The sequence below is a fragment of the Psittacula echo genome (genome assembly GCF_963264785.1).
Source record: "Psittacula echo genome assembly, chromosome: Z".
Taxonomy (NCBI): Eukaryota; Metazoa; Chordata; class Aves; order Psittaciformes; family Psittacidae; genus Psittacula; species Psittacula echo.
In genome coordinates, this window is record NC_137742.1 from 85538725 (window position 1) to 85556297 (window position 17573).

The 17573-nt window shown below is 45.8% G+C and overlaps 1 protein-coding gene across 1 annotated transcript in view; it reads right to left on the reverse strand.

The window, feature by feature from the left end:
• WDR59 (WD repeat domain 59) overlaps window positions 1-17573 on the reverse strand; it is a gene marked incomplete at its 5' end in the record, with an annotated part of 52303 nt that overhangs the window by 13706 nt on the left and 21024 nt on the right. Inside the window, 7 exons of the mRNA XM_080638709.1 lie at window positions 5171-5324; window positions 5578-5647; window positions 6911-7067; window positions 8264-8359; window positions 9173-9337; window positions 10161-10285; window positions 17066-17198. Of these exons, the coding sequence (XP_080494835.1) occupies window positions 5171-5324; window positions 5578-5647; window positions 6911-7067; window positions 8264-8359; window positions 9173-9337; window positions 10161-10285; window positions 17066-17198 (900 nt within the window). The remainder of the gene's footprint in view (window positions 1-5170; window positions 5325-5577; window positions 5648-6910; window positions 7068-8263; window positions 8360-9172; window positions 9338-10160; window positions 10286-17065; window positions 17199-17573) is intronic.

Genomic DNA, 17573 nt, shown 5'->3' on the forward strand with positions numbered 1-17573 from the left:
GCTGAGCTCTTACCCAGAAGGAGGGGCAGCTGGTCTGCACAAATACTTCACACCTCTCTCTGTGCATGCTTGCCCCTTCACCTTGGGCACTGTGATCCACTTTAGAGAATGTGATTAGCCTCTTCCAAAGGTTATCCACAAATACAGTTAAACCTTCAAGGCTTGTATTAATCCATATATAATTTTTAAGTATATGCTACACAAAATTATAGCTTTGTCACATCACTACTTGCTCTTCCTTCCAAGCCAGTGGTAAGGGAATTAAACTGTGGCACTTTGTGCACTACAATTTACCACACCACAAGCTGGCAAGTCCCTTGCCTGGTTTTCTTTCTTTCAGCCTGTTCCTGATTCAAGACAACTTAATTTCTTGGCTTCACTGCTCACATTTCTTTATTAGCAATTTGCATAAGCCCTGATGGAGTCAAGTAAATTACTCCTGGTTTCTTTCACCTATTATTTGCTACTGTAGTCTTAGAGCTGTTGTAACTAGGAAGGCTTGATGCTATTATACCAGGTTAAATTAGGTATTACAGGAATTCTATTTTATTCCCTGTTGTCTTATGAAGGGATAGCATGAGGGACAGAAGCTGTGAAACAAAGAGTTTCACATAAACATTGTGAAAAGCGGTCCTAAAGAGATAATCTTTAAACTGAAATGGAGTTTTCTAAGCTTTGCCTGTGCTTGGCAGATGAGTGATGAGATAGTAATTACCCAAACTTACAGCAGAGCTTGAGCAACACTGATATCATCAAGATGTTCACATGAATGATGTTCAAGCTTGAGAGACACATGGACCTGACTAATGGAAAACAACTGCCAAAGCAGCCTCGAAGGGGCAGGTGCCAGGAAGAAGTCACTGGAAGTGCAACCCCTCACACTGAATGCAGGGTGGTGCCATTTCTGGGGCAGGGAGGAGATCACAAATTAAAGAGAAATTCTATTTATTGCTGAGGGAAATAAGGCTTTATGATGCACTGCACTGAGAATAGGCAGCTCATTTTATGGCAGATCGTTGTCAGCAACTCAACCAGTTCGTTTCTTCCACAGCTCTTAAGTGATCCTCCCTCTGCAGCGAGGCTTCATCTTTTTCAGAAATGAGGTGCTCTAATGTCAGCCTCACCAGCTGAATGATGAGGCATAATAATCATTAAGCTCCTCTGCAGCTCTGTTACGTAGAGTTTGATTTTTTCTTACATTTCAAACTACCCCTTGGCATCCTTTCCTGACTGTTAGGCCAGGTAAAACAGGTGTGTTGTAGGTCGGTATTCATACCCTGCAAACTACTGTCTGCTCCTGTCCACTTACACGCTCTTACTGAAGCCCTTGGCCCTGTGTGGAGTGCAAGTCCCCCACCTCTGTGCAGGTTACTCAAAGGCAGGCAGGTGGCATTTTATTCTTGGGCCCTTGGGCAAAAGACAGGGTTATATCAAGGACAGTATTAGCACAGCGCACAGTACCGGGAAGTCGTTAATTGCTTGTATGGACCAACGTCGCCAGGCAGAGCGAGGAGACATCTGTATGTGAAAACATTATACCCAGGAAAAGGGAAGAAAGACACCAAGAAAAATAAAGACAAAAGGTAAATAGACTGAAAAGTGCCTTGAACCAGCAGAGTAAAAGATACTGTTCCCAATGGTTCTGTTACACAACGAACAGTTGCAAACCATGATCCCCACTTTCATCCACACAGTTGTACTATACGCTACCTACAGCCCTGTGTCTGTGCCTCACACCAGCCTCCGCAGAAGACTTTGCCAACCACAGATCTCAATAAAGTCTTCCACACAGAGTTGTAGGAAGCACAGAACTGCTTCATGACCTTGTTCATACTATCAATTGACAGCTGAGCAGAGGACAATACCCTGGTGCCTCGCATGCCAGGCTCCTACTCTAATTAATTTTACTCCTCTTGGATGAGGAGGAAAACAGCTAAGTGCAAACTGCATTATTTTTAACACAGCTGTCCAGCAACATGGCACAGAAATCTGTAGGAAGCTAAATAAACACTCCTGCTTACTCAGGTATCTCTTTAACATCCAGTGTTCTCCAGGACTTCATTCACTGGAACCTGCTATAACTGTTCACTTTCATTTTAAACAATACAAGTCACATGTCAGGATATCAGAAGAGATTTAGAGACCCTGCTACTTGGCAGTGCCACGTATAAATTGTCATCATGGGTTGAGGAACTCTTTCAGATTGAGTAAGTGATCAAATTCACTGACTGACTATGCAGAATAGCTCCAAAGAAGGCTTTCACTACAAAAGTGCATACATTTCATTAAGCATGCAACTCAGTATTAAAGCAATGATAAATGGAATCTCTCAAAGCACATTACTGCACACTCATTTAAAAAAAAACCCCAAACTTCTGTTTCAGTTCTGTAAGAGTCAACACAACAAAAAGTGTTATTTGTGTTATATACAATGTATTTTACATTTATTTTCAGCTGATGGTGGGCAGTCAAGGCCATCAGCTATGCCTGGCCTCTACCTTCCCTTGCATCTTGCTGCTGGGAGAACCCTGCAGCCAGGGAGCCATAAGAGAGAAGAAGACTGCAGCCTTGTGCTACAGGTTCCTCCACCAGGCCTCACCAGAGAAGGAGAAATGGGTTAGCTGAAAGAAATTCAGTATAGTAGAGAAGCAGCAAAACTAAGCTCAGCCCTCCTGTGAAGTCCTGTTCTTCTGCAGTGAGAGCCACTGCCGCCAGTCTCCACTCCCACGTCTGTGAGTTTGAGAGGTTTGCAACCAAGTACACACCAGGCAAAGCCTGAGGATATACTGAGAAGCAACAGTTTCCAAACCCTGCCCAATCCCCCAGTGGGAAGCATCAGGACATCAGTGTCACCACCCCTGTGTGGAGCTGTCTCTCTGGAAAATCTGAGCTATCCCCAGGTCTCCCCTGGCACAACCCTCTAACTGAAGCAGGGAGGCAACCACAGCCATAGCACCTTCTTTAAGAGACATCCAGGTTGGAAACACTGACGGCATTGCCTTAGTGTAGATACAGCTTCTTCTTCCTGCTGACTGCTCTTCTTTAGTGGGACTTTTTTTTTTGATGAGTGAAAAGGAGAAAGAAAGGAGGAGTGTGCATGTGTGAATAAAAGAGGAGAAAGATATACATGTGTGTGTGTATACACACACATTTAGATGAGATCAGAAAGGCTCAGTGCCAGATTTAGTTTCATCTGGTTTACTTAAGGAGCTCTCTGCTGGGTTCAGCAGCTTTCCTCCCTTTCCAGGAACAACAGATATGACCTGTCTATAAATGGGCAAATTCCACTTGTTTGCTAATGGTAGAGATGCCAGTGGGATTGCTGTATGTGATTTAAATACCTGCTTACTACTGTCAAACTCAGTTTTGGGGCTGAAGCTATATAATACATAGAGTTTAACACCAACATTTCAACTTATATTTTAACGCAAATATAAAGTCCAAGCTTGAGAGCAAGGAGTTAACTAGACTTAAGAGTCTGGGCTTTTTAAAAACCTCACAATGAAATGACATAAAAATTAGCATTGATCTAACAGAGGCCATGACATTATTTCCCTTCATCGAAGAATTTCTGATTCTTTAGGAGTTAAAGTTGAGTTTTGGTTCGGTTTTTAAACTTTCATCTGCAAGAACATTTGAGCTAGCTTCCTACTATGGCCTTTACACTTCTTCCAATCCAGTATGCAAGGAGAGAACTCGGCTACACAATGCTCTCTCCATTTTTTTCCCTCCCTATGATACAAATCTTGTCACCATCAATACAAGAGCTGGGGAGACAGGTCACATGAAATTGCACCAAGCTGCTTCCACGTTATTTTTAGCCTTGTCTGTCAACTTAGAGAGCTGTGTGTCACAGACAAGCATGCTGCAGAGGACAGAGGTAGCTCTTTAAATAAACTCTCCTGCAAAGACCAGAACAGGCTGTAATTATATCTGGCAGAACCATTTTCTCTCCCCATCAAAAATGAGTTTGTGTGGGGAAAAAAACAAGAATGGGGACTCAAGAGTCTTCTGTGGTCTGTGTGGAAGCAAAGCTTGCCATGGGAACAGAGGGTTTCCCCATGGCTAGAAAGTGCAGTGACTAACTTATATCATGAAAGCAGGACATAGTCCCGGAGAGGTCAGCTGTCATGTCCAGCACTACTGGAAAATCAATACCTCTTTTGGTGCCAAGGAAGGATAAGAGCTCAAGGCTCTAACTTTCCCTCTGCTCCTAGGACAGGAGCTCCCAAGTTCCACTGCAGCAGAGTGCAGACACCTCTCGGCTTTTCCCCGGGTACCTGGAAGCTCTCTACTGCTGCAGAGTATTAGTGTCCTCAGCATGGACAGTAGCGGGCAAACTACTTGACTGCCTCAAATTCTCAGGCTCTCAGTGGAAGCTTACTGTACTTCTGCAAGCCACTTCACCTCCTACTCAAGCAGAGAGCTAGTTTCTGAGCAAGCTGCACAGCCGATCACTTCCACAGCATCTGCTTCAGGCACATCAGGCCCTCAGCTGCTTGAGAACTACAGCCACCTTACAATTACCCACAGGTCTTCCTCACCTTCTATGTCCCTCAAGGAAACAATCCCACTCGCCTCCAAAGCATTGCTCGTAAACAGCAATGACAGCAAGACCTACACCTAAACCAGAAGTATGTGGACTGCAAGATCTTTGGAGAATCATGTAGGAATGACTTTTATTTTAAAAAAGTCCAAAGGGGCACATATCCCTGAAAGAGACACCTGTAATAGAAATAACCAAATATACCCCACAATCCAGGAGAAGTTGTCAGTTAACTGCAGAGAGCCACAACCTTTTGCAGTTATATACATTGAAGAGTACAGAGAACAGTAGAGTTGCCTATATGTATTTATCTGAAGGCTGTAACTTAAGTGTGAGATTTTAACCCTACTTAATGCAAAGGGAGACAGTGTAATGCACTGAAGAAAGCTGTGATAGTCAGTGTAGAGAAATATCAAAATAAGCAGGTCAAATACTCGAGAGGATCAGTAGAGAGTTACTAATAGGAGATAAATCCATTTGACATTTTTACAGAGCTGCCTGTAAAAAGATGCCTTCTTTGAGGAATATGAAGCTTCTGTTACTAGAAATGCTCACAGCTATATGAAGGGAATACAGATCACAAAAGCTGAAGTGTCAGGAAAGCCTTTTTGGTCTGGTATTTACCCTCTCTTTGTAGTAGAAGGAGCTAATGGAGACCTGCTCCTTCTCGCTGCGTGTTGGACTCCCGCTGTACAAACGCAGATTGCCTGGAGTCTCTGTGCGGATCTTCATTGGAGTAATGAGGCCACTATGGTACGCTGATAAAGCTGACAGGGACCTGGAAACAAGAGAATACACTTTCAGGAGCTTTTACATACTAAACTGTCCTGGAGGCTCACACCAATATCTCCACTAACAAGTTGCTAACAGTGTTTTGAAAGGAGTCTTTGCTGAGGGCTGTTTCTGTTTCTGTTCAGGCTCTCTGTGTCGAGAACACTGCTAACACTAGAGGCCAGCAGCTCCAGCATAGGAACTGATCTATTTTCCCACCTGTGACAGCAACACACCTCAAATAGGACACCGGTACTCACCTGGGTGTGGGCTCCATAGGGGACACTGCACGGTGCATGGTCATGGGTCTCGTGAAATACACCAGGTACCCTAAAGACACAAGATATGGCATAAAGATCACAAAGTGAGGAGGAGATTATCCAGGAGTGGGTTACACAAGGAAATGTGATCATTTAAGGTATCCGAATCAAGGGACTGGGTGCATACCCATTACCACGAGTGCTTTTAAATCTCAAGTAGACAACCACATTTTCTGTAACCAAATGCACTCCCTGCAAACTCATTAAAACACATGTTCTCTTGAGATGACTGTCTTAAAAGCACCATCTCAAGTGGCTTACAGAATGTTAAAGGCAGTAAGAGAAAATGAGCAGGTACATACTCATGTTTTTACTCTTCACCAGAACATATCAAGCACTGATACTCTAGAGGAAAGTGAGGTGATGTCAGGCTATACAGAGAAACCACTGAAGCTTGTACATCTCTCAACACTTAACCATAGCCGTCTGAAGCCACTCCAGAGCACTCTCTCTCAAGCCTCACCCCATTTATTAGCATCTCAAGTGTCTTCATACACCCACTCTTGCAATAGTTTCAGGACTTAGCAGGTTTCACTGAGCCTATTCAATGCAATACCACTCTGGTTTTCTGGGAATTCAATAAAGACTCTGTGAAAAGCAGCTTTCAAAACATGCTCAAACTGGGATGTGGTCAGATGTGGAGGAGGCATGCTTGCATCTGAAACAGCTCAGTGAAACTTAACAGCTCTTACTCAACCTTAATCTGTTTTTAGGATGATCTCTGCATTGTACACTTTCCTGGAAACCTGGACGTGATTGTACACCATCTCCCATTTAAGAGAATTTTCCCAAGGACCTCGGAAACAGAAAGGGTGCAGAGTGAGAAAAGAATGGTTAGTAACAAGAATACAGTTTCTGCAAGGGGTAAGTTGAACCCCAAATCACCAGAATTTGTGAAGACTGAGCACCAGAATATGTACAGCAATTTGACGTTGGTAGGAGAGAGCTAGGCAAGGAAAACAGCTATTCCCAGTCTTCTGTAAAAGAGTGGTCTGCCAATGCCTCTGCCATGCCACAAACCGAAGGCAATTTCTTCAACCAGCCCTGGATTTCCAAATCCTAAAACCCCACACATGCAACACCAACTGCAAACAGTTGCTAACTAGCCTCATTATCTGCAAATTTATCACAACCTCAGTACTTTAATACCATTTCTTACTTATTGCATAGCAGGGACTAAACCTTGTTTTATTCAGAGGCAAGCCTTCCCCACAAACATTCAAAGGCCCATTCATCAGGTAAGCGTTGTAACATTATCAGTGATGGGGCTAACCTGCACCACAGAACCTGGCTCCAGAGGTCCGTGGAAATGGGATGTTAGAGTCCTGGTATGAGCCATAGGCATTGGACACCCGGGCGAATGTGGGCAAGGGGGGTGTTACGGAGTTGGACAAAGCGTAGGGATTGCTGGACGTGCTGTCCTCTTGGTTCTGAAACAGAAGTTACTCAAGGTCACACTCCTGCTGCCACAGGAAGGAAACACAGCTGGAGCACTGGACATCACAGCATGGAGCAGCCTCACAGAAGGTGCTTGTTGTTTGAGCCAGAGCAGATCAAGGACAGAGCACGGTTTTTGCTCTGCTGCAAAGGCACTTGCAAGCACATTTACCTTTGAGGAAAGGGCTTCTCTGCCCGCTTGTCCAGAGATTTCTCTCCCACCATAGCCATGTTGACATGTAGAGCTTAACTTGGGGTGAAACAGAGGGAAACTACACAGAAAATCTGATCCTCCCACTGGATATGACTCCCAAGACTCTAAAGTCAGTGACGCCTGGCTTGAGTCATCAGATTTCCTTACAACAGAGAAAGTTCCCATTCTTAGAACATCACTGCTGAAAACCAAACAGAATAAGCCTTTTCTTGTTATAAAAAAAAAAAAAAAAAAGCCCTTTATTTGTGATGAATAAACAAAACCTCTTGGAAAAGAAACCTGAGGAGCCTCTCCAATCTTTTCCTGAATGCTGAAAACACCCACCCTGGTACACTTCACCCACACACAGACCTAATACCTGACACTGGGATGCTGAGTAGGTATCACAGATCTCTCAGCTATGGGCAGGGTGTGACTTGGATTTATCTGCAGTATCATCCTTACAAAACCTCAGCAGAAGGCTTCAGAAAAGACTTTCATAGATTTACTTTTTTAAAGGGATTAAACAAACCCCCTATAACAGGACTAGCAGGATATGTGACTAGAACTGAGGAGGCAAAGGCATCTGCCAGTGCCTTCCAGACAAGAATGGATCCATCAGCTTCCCAAGGCCTCTTCTCTCACAGATGATAACCATGCCCTAGCACTAGTTTGACATATTGCGAGCTGGTAAACTACCATGCACCACTCAGGTGCTCCAACCCCCAGTCACTGCTGCTAAGCTGAGTGTCAGTGAGCATGCAGAGTTCCCCAAAGCAGCAAATCTTCAGGGCCTGATTTTCAGAAAAAAACCCACATCTAACGATCCACTTAGTTTTCTTCAACACAACCAGAAGTGCTTACTCAAATGTAATGGCCAGTCACAGGGGCCTATTTACATGTCTAATGAGGCTGGACTGTCACTGCAGAGTCAGAAGTGTGGGATGTGGGAGAAGACAACAAACCAGGGCAGAAAGCCCATGCAGCTCTCCATACCACAACAGACTCCAGCCAGGAGACCAGCTGACGCAGGCAGGGCTCCAGGCAGCTCTGGTTCCGCTTCACTTTCTGCAGAGAAGTGTCTTTCAGTATCTGGAATAAACACAAGATGCAGCTTGAATCATGGCTGTATTAACACTTTTCAAGCATCCTTTTTTGTTTGCAGAGAAGCTAAGATGCCAGGATCCAGAGGGGCCAAAGATATCCCCTAACACCACTGGTGTGCTGTCTATTTGAGAAATCACTGTGAGCTTTCATCAGAGCACTGAGGCTTCATCTAGATTCAGCACACTCAGACAGGATTTGGGCTTCTATACTGTTGTAGCTCACATGTTCCATACCAGTTTGTGGAAAACTGCATGAAGGTTGGTTTCTCTTTCAGGAAGGAATACAAACTGATCTATCAACTTGCTGACGGGGAAGGAATTCCCCAGCAATAGCAATAGGACTTCCTACACCAGATGATCAAACACCTGGTCTGGAACTAGCCGAGGCTGTGTAAAAATTCCCTTAATTTTTAAAACAGTTTGTGGAGGACAGAAGGAAGCAACATCCCAACTCAAAAATATGATCTTTCTGCAGCTGGATGCCTAGCTGGTAATTTTTTTATTATGGGGTTGGGGTTAACTGTGTGAAGAGAAGGATGGTAGGGATCCTCAGGCAACAGCAATACAGATCACATCAGAACAGAGTAGCAATGAGGAACACACATTTAAAATGCACCAGTGGCAAAAGGCAAATACTGGGCTGCAAGGCCAACAAAACCCTATCCCTAATTGCTCCACAATGTATCAGTTCAAAGCAGTATGTGTTCAGCAAGGTGAGATGTTTTATTGTATCAGTAATCTAGGCATCAAGTATGCAGCATTTGTAAATGTATAAAGACACTGTATACTCCCCACTCACCTTCAGCAGCTTTGCTTTCATGGAGGCAGTGATTGAAGTTGGGTTAATGAACTGGAAGGATGGTGCAGCATTATTGGGATACTGGACAGGGAACATCACCAGCATCCTAACTCTGTGGTTGCCGCAATGCACTGACACCGTACAGCTACGACTCACTGCATCCATCTGTGAGGAAAAGCAATTGCTCTGTAGTTAGATCTCCAAGGCCTTTTAAACTTAGAGTGGCTTAAATTTATGCTGAGGGGCTGATTCCTCTGCACACCCATATGAGAAGTCATGCTGTTCTCAATGGCAGTGAACACGGTGACAGCAAAAAAACCCAGGCAGATGGGCACAGGCTCAGCTCGCACCAGCAGACTGCCAATCCAACATGCCAGCATCTGGAGACCACAGCCAGGATATCAGGCTCTGCTCCCAACAGGCATTGCACTGCAGCCAACTTCACTTGGCCATGGAGAGCTCCAGTCCCAGTGCAGCAGTAATTGGCACCATCTAAGATCATATACAAGGGTTTCGGAAAACTCCATCAGGAGCTGTGAAACCAGAAGGGTAGGAAAAGGAGACAGGCAGCTGCCTCAAACCTCCACCAGTGCTGTGCCTTCAGCCAGCTTCCACACAGAGAGGAGGGTTTGGTGGACAAGGGAGACACCAAAACTGAGAGAGAGTCACAGGATGGAGATAGCTCAGCAGATCAGACATGTAGTAGAAAAAGCCGCTTTCCACTCCGCAGTCTAGACAGAGCAAAGCACCCTCCAGGCGTCTTGGGAGCAGCCAGTGTATTTACTGTGCTGAAACACTTCCCTCACTCCCAGTGTCTGGCATTAGCTTCTTTCCTACTATCCCTGGCCAAGAGGATCTCTACAGCTCAAAATAAACCTTGTTTATAGACAGCAGTCACTGCAGCAAAGAAGGTTCCCCTCTAAAGGCTCCAATGAGCCAGCCTGCCCATATCACCTTCCAAACAAGCCAGCAAAAGGAAACACTGTACCTCCACATTGACATTTCGGATCTGCACATTGATCAGCGAGAACTCTTGCTGCAGTGTTTGGGGCAGCCCCAGTTGCTCTGTTTTCTTTCCCACCAGTGGGTCACTCAGGAAATCTTCTTTTAAGGCTGTCAGGAACGATGGAGAAATGGTTGAGACAAGTTGTAACCGACAGACTTTTGGCATGTGATGCCAGGACAGCAGGCTTTCCTCTGCACTTCTGACACATGGAGGTATGAGTTTTACCTGCCATAGACCTGGAAAGTCTGAGCTGTTGCTTAGAAGCAAGCTTCTGGGCCTAATCAAACCTATCTGCACACAAGTTTCCCAAGATGGTTACAGAAGCTGCCTGTATTCTGTAGAGCCCTAAGTGATCCATCTCTACTCATTTAAGACCCCTTGTCCTCCCTACACAGTACTGCCAGAGTCACAAACAGCTGAACTGGAGCCTCTCAGGTCACTGTGAAAGAACTGCTGCCAAAGCAATCTCTCCAGGAGGAGCTCTGGTCTTTGGGACTCACATCCCACCACTCTTGGCTTTCAGGGAATGCTTCCAAAGCATGATAAGGCTGTGGAGAGAAAAAGAGGTTATTTCTGGCAGTAGTACAGGCTTAACTCATCTATAGCAGCCATTTTCACTTAATGTTGCAAAGCATTCTAGTGCTTTAACAGATTCTAAACACTGGGTCTAGTGTCAAAGTTCAACAATTTTCAGAGGACAGTAACCCCGAAAGCCAGAATACATTTAAACAGCCAGGCAAGCGCTGCAGGACACAATGAATTATGGTTAAGATGGCAAACTTGACTGAGTTTCAGAAGAACTGGTCTCTGCCTGTGGTGGTGCCTGGCTTTTGCCTTATATCTTGCTATGTGTCCCCATTAGGGCAGGGGCAGCTCCTTTGGAAGAATGTTTTGCTGTGGCACCACTTCCTAAGACAACAAAAGAAATACTTTTTGATTCCTTTGTTCCAAGGACACAAAGGAAGTCCCAATTATTCAAGTCTGCCATATCATATTGCACAGACTATTACTAGCAAAAAAATAAATGACAAGAAATGCAAAAAGCTGCCCTTTTACAGGCCTTTTGCTTAAAATTTACTGATTTTACTGCTGAGATAAATATATCTGATTTTACTGCTGGGATAAATATATGTGGTTTTACTGCTGCCCAGTGGGTTGCTGAATTTGGATAGGTAGGATGCTTAGCTACCCATTCCTGTTTGCAGCTTTATTATAGTGCCTAGGTATACTTCACAAAAGAGAGCTGAAAAGGGGATTAAATGAAGATCAGTGGCTCTCAGGGAAGATAATTATTTCTAGCTCAAGACACCACATAGCTTACTGAAAAGCTGCCTCTGAGGTTCCTGATAAGGGCAGTACCCTCCCTTTGTCTTTTCCCCCCGTTCTCTTCAAATTAGTTTCTAGTCCCCCAAAGCCCAAATATTTGCCCAGATTCCTAAAGACCCTTTACAGATAGCTGCCAGTGAGGAGAGCTGTGAACTGAAGACACAGCTGGCGGGCTTTCTGATTTATCTGCAGAGCACTGCTTTCTTCAAAGAACCCCCGAAGTGCTTTACTAATATAGCATGGAGAAACTGTCTGCAGCTGAAACACAGCCACCTCCAGGGTAAAACAGCAACGCTCCACAACAGCTTTTAGGCTAGAAAGAAATGAAATTCCTCCTTAAGGACTTGCCTGGGCATTAAACCTGCAGTCACGCTATTTGCAGCAAAATCTACCCTGCTAAAGAAAAGCCATATTCATTCCCCTTGGCTTCAGGAGAAACCCTACTAGTCTGAACCAAAGCCAGACCCACACAGAAACCACACAGGACAGATGAACATGACCTAATCAGGGACAGTGAAAGAGTTAAGTCTCTCCTGTGGAAAAGGAGAGGTCAGGCAGCCCTGAGAACACAGAATGCTCCCAGTGGGAGCAAGAGTGGCTGTGCTTCCCCACGAACCATTACTCATGGAGAGCACAGGTAGCCAGGCTTTTTTCTATCATATTATAAAATGTAGGCAGAGGTGCTGATTTAGAAACCCTCATGTAGGCAGAGGTGCTGATGAGTTCTATAAACTTGTTCTGCTGCCTGGCAGAAAGGAACTTGCCTGGGATTTTCTGGGCAGGAAACTTCCAGTTAGTAAGAGATGCCTTCCCTAAGGGACCTCACAGCTGGGTCCTTTATTCAAAGGACAGATACAAGATCACTTCCCTTCTCTCCAGTTGGTTGGCAAGTCAAAGGGAGAATCAAATTGCTTTCCTGTAAGCCACTCATGTAGGGATTGATTGTAGCACCCTGATCCAGTAAAGAAAGGAACACTGAATTTAAACCCAAGCTATCACAAAGGCATGGAAGCAACCAATTCTTTTTCCTCAGTATTAGATATAGAATACTCTTTAGATATCTTTTCCACATGCACATCATCACCGTGGGCCTCAGCTGCTGTAATCTCTTCTATTCTGGCACCTACACTCTTCAAACACCAACACCCTGAATGTTTAACCTGGCCAGAGCCTTAACCTCACAAATCCTCCTCTGCATTCCTTTCTTGTATGCCTTCTTTTCATAGAATCCTAGAATAGTTAGGGTTGGAAAGGACCTTAAGATCATCTAGTTCCAACCCTCCTGCCATGGGCAGGGACACCTCCCACTAAACCATGTCACCCAAGGCTCTGTTCAACCTGGCCTTGAACACCGCCAGGGATGGAGCATTCACAACTTCCCTGGGGAAGCCATTCCACTGCCTCACCACCCTTACAGTAAAGACCTTCTTCCTTATACGCAATGCAAACATCTCCTGTTTAAGTTTGAACCCATCACCCCTTGTCCCATCACTACAGTTCCTAATGAATAGTCCCTCCCCAGCATCCCTATAACCCCCCTTCAGATACTGGAAGGCTGCTATGAGGTCCATGAAGAATGCTTCATCGATGCTTTCTGTTAAAGCCTTTAACCCACTCTCATCTGCCCATCTGGTACTTAGAAGTTGGAGATAGTATCGCTCCCCCTCTGCTCTGTCAGCCTTCAGTCACCTCTCATCAATACACAAACAAAACTTCACATGCTCTCTCCATGCTAATTCTGGGGGATCACAGAATCACAGAATATTAGGAATTGGAAGGGACCTCAAAAGATCATCTAGTCCAATCCCCCTGCCGGAGCAGGAACACCTAGATGAGGTTACACAGGAAGGTGTCCAGGTGGGTTTTGAATGTCTCCAGAGAAGGAGACTCCACAACCCCCCTGGGCAGCCTGTTCCAGTGTTCTGTCACCCTCACTGAGAAGAAGTTTCTTCTCAAATTTAAATGGAACGTCTTGTGTTCCAGTTTGAGCTCACTACCCCTTGTCCTACCATTGATTGTCACCGAGAAGAGCTTGGCTCCGTCCTCGTGACATTCACCCTTTATATATTTATAAACATTAATGAGGTCACCCCTCAGTCTCCTCTTCTCCAAACTAAAGAGACCCAGCTCCCTCAGCCTTTCCTCATAAGGGAGATGCTCCACTCCCTTAATCATCTTTGTTGCCCTGCGTTGGACTCTCTCCAGCAGTTCCCTGTCCTTCTTGAACTGAGGGGCCCAGAACTGGACACAATATTCCAGATGTGGTCTCACCAGGGCAGAGTAGAGGGGAAGGAGGACCTCTCTCGACCTACTGACCACCCCCCCTTCTAATACACCCCAGGATGCCATTGGCCTACTTGGCCACAAGGGCACAGTGTTGGCTCATGGTCATCCTGCCGTCCACTAGGACCCCCAGGTCCCTCTCCCCTACACTACTCTCTATCAGGTCGTTCCCCAACCTGTACTGGAACCTGGGGTTGTTCCTGCCCAGATGCAGGACTCTACACTTTCCCTTGTTATATTTCATCAAGTTATTCCCTGCCCAACTCTCCAGCCTGTCCCGGTCCCGCTGGATGGCAGCACAGCCTTCTGGCGTGTCAGCCACTCCTCCCAGCTTAGTGTCATCAGCAAACTTGCTGACAGTACACTCAATTCCCTCATCTAAATCATTGATGACGATATTGAATAATACTGGCCCCAGCACTGATCCTTGAGGCACTCCACTAGATACAGGCCTCCAACTAGACTCCGCCCCATTGACCACAACTCTCTGGCTTCTGTCCTTCAGCCAGTTCGCAGTCCACCTCACTACCTGATCATCCAGACCACACTTCCTCAGTTTAGCTATGAGGATGCTGTGGGAGACTGTGTCAAATGCTTTGCTGAAGTCAAGGTAGACCACATCCACCGCTCTGCTATCATCCATCCACCGTGTTATTTCCTCATAAAAGGCTATGAGGTTGGTCAAGCATGACTTCCCCTTGGTAAAGCCATGTTGACTGCCCCTCATAACCCTCTTATCCTTGATATGCCTTGAGATGGCACCAAGGATAAGGTGTTCCATCAGTTTCCCAGGGATGGAGGTGAGGCTGACTGGTCTATAGTTACCCGGGTCCTCCTTCTTGCCCTTTTTGAAGACTGGAGTGACATTTGCTTTCCTCCAGTTCTCAGGCACCTCTCCCGTTTCCCAAGACTTGGCAAAGATGATGGAGAGTAGTCCAGCAATGACTTCAGCCAGCTCCCTCAGTACCCAGGGGTGCATCACATCTGGACCCATGGATTTATGGATGTCCAGATTGCTCAATTGCTCCCTAACCCAGTCCTCATCAACTAAGGGAAACTCCTCCATTTTCCTGACTTCCTCTGGGTCCTCAGGGCTACAGGGCTCCTCAGGACAGCCTCCAGCAGAGTAGACAGAGACAAAGAAGGTATTCAGCAACTCTGCCTTCTCTGTATCTTCTGTCACCAGGGCACCCATCCCGTTCATCAGTGGGCCTACGTTACCTCTGGTGTTGGTTTTATCAGCCATATATTTGAAAAAGCTCTTTCTGTTGTCCTTGACCCCTCTTGCCAGGTTTAATTCTAAGGAGGCCTTAGCTTTCCTAGTTGCCTCCCTACATCATCTGACAACAGCCTTATATTCTTCCCAAGTGGCCAGCCCCTCCTTCCATGATCTGTAAACTCTCCTCTTCCATTTGAGCTTACCCAGCAGTTCCTTGTCTAACCACGCAGGTCTCCTGGCTCCCTTCCTTGACTTCCTACGTGTCGGGATGCTTTGATCTTGAGCGTGGTAGAAGCAGTCCTTGAATGCCAGCCAACTATCTTGAGCCCCTTTACCATCAAGCAGCCTTGCCCATGGGATTTCCCCCAGCAATTGTTTGAAAAGGCCAAAGTTTGCCCTGCTGAAGTCCAGGGTTGCAATTCTGATTGCTGTTGTGTTCCTGCTGCACGAGATCCTGAACTCCACCATTTCATGGTCGCTACAACCGAGGCAGCCCTCAACCTTTACTGCTTCAACTAGACCCTCCTTGTTAGTGAGGATGAGATCCAGCAGCGCTCCTCTCCTGGTTGGCTCATCCACCATTTGCATGAGGAAGTTATCATCCATACACTGGAGGAACCTCCTGGACTGTGGCTGGGTTGCTGAGTAGTCCTTCCAGCAAACATCAGGGAAGTTAAAATCTCCCACGATGACCAGGGCCTGCAACTCTGAGGCCGCTCTCAGCTGCCTGTAGAAGGCCTCGTCAACTTCCTCACCCTGATCTGGTGGCCTGTAATAGACACCTACAACAGTATCACCCCTGCCAGCCTGCCCCTTAATTCTTACCCATAGACTCTCAACCTGCTCCTCATCTGTGCCAGGACAGTACTCAGTACATTGTAGTTACTCTCTCACGTAAAGAGCAACTCCGCCACCTCGCCTGGCTGGCCTGTCTTTCCTGAAAAGGACATAGTCATCCATGACCACGTTCCAGTCATGTGAGCTGTCCCACCATGTCTCTGTAATTGCCACCAGATCATAATCTACTGACTGAACACAGGTTTCTAACTCCTCCTGCTTATTCTCCATGCTGTGTGCATTGGTGTACAGGCATTTCAGGGCACGAGCTGAGCACACCGATTTCACCCTACGGGGATGGGAGGCTTCCCAGTCTTCATCAGTTCTAGAGTGCTGCCTCACTGGTGCCAGACCAGCTACAACCCCATCCCCCTTCAAATCTAGTTTAAAGCTCTCCAAACAAGCCCTGCCAATTCCTGTCCCAGCATCCTTCTGCCCCTGTGAGATAAACCTTTCCCACGTATCACTGTCTGGACTGGTGTCTTATAAAACCAGCCGTTATCAAAGAATCCAAAACCCTGCCTGTAGCACCAGTCTTGAAGCCAATCATTTATGGACTGAATTTTTCTAATTGATCCCATGTCATCATCTGAAAATGGAAGGAGTGCAGAGAAAATCACCTGAGCCCCTGAATCTTTAACCATCTGTCCCAAGGCCTTGAAATCTTTCTTCATTCCCCTCAGACTACGGGATGCAGCTTCCTCCCCACCTGTCTGGAAGATCAGCAGTGGGATGGGAGAAAACACCAGCAAACACCTGCACGTTAGATCAGTTCACACAGTACCCCCAGCAGAAGTGTTTAGGTATCAGGTATGAAGTAAGCAGCTTGTGTCTTGAGTGCCGTACCCATACAGTCCCTTCTTCTGTGGGCTCACCTCTCAGCTTAAACTAATCTATCTTAATAAGCAGAATTACTTTCCTATTGCCTTATTTTTGTCTGCAAGCCACAATTATGACAAAAAGAGAATGCAATGGTATTAGTAACAAGGAAGAGCTTCATTTTAGACCTAGAATCATTGCGGTAAAGGAGAAAAAACTTGGGAAGACCATTCTGAGACACTCCTAGTGTCTTCCCTCCTCTCACATGGGGAATCCACTAGCCTTTGGAACAGCAGCAGTTTGCACTTTGCCTACAATATTATTTTCTTATGTCAAGATGCATTTTCTTCCCAACACAAAGAGAAGTGGTGTTTGAAGTTCAACAACCCATCACTTGTCTCACCTTCCTCATCCCCATGGCCAGAGTTATGGTGGGGCTCTGAGTCCTGTGGGTGAAGGGTCTTGTCTGGCTCTGGCAGATGAGAAATCCCATCGATGAGGTCCTCAACTCCATCCAGGATATCATTAGCACACAGCTGAAAAGAACAAACACACTCATGCGCTGCACAACAGAAACCAAGCTGTGGAAAGAGCCACCACTAAACAACTTGTTTCTCCAGGGAGCAGGATTTGCAAGGTAGGTCTATCCATGCCACAGTCATGACCTAGACCTCATCATCATTTCTATGACAGACAGGTGATCTTCCACTTTCCAGCATCCTCAGCTCTGTCACCTCAGACAGCCTGGCCAAATCTCCTGCTCACTTACAAAGCCTCTTAATCGACAGAGCCAGTTAAGTAACAGGTTTTACTTTAATCAAAACAAAACCTGGTATGACTTTAATTCCTTGAATTAATTTGTCAGAATTAGTTTAATTTTTTAGATCAGATATAACAGCAGCACACTTTCT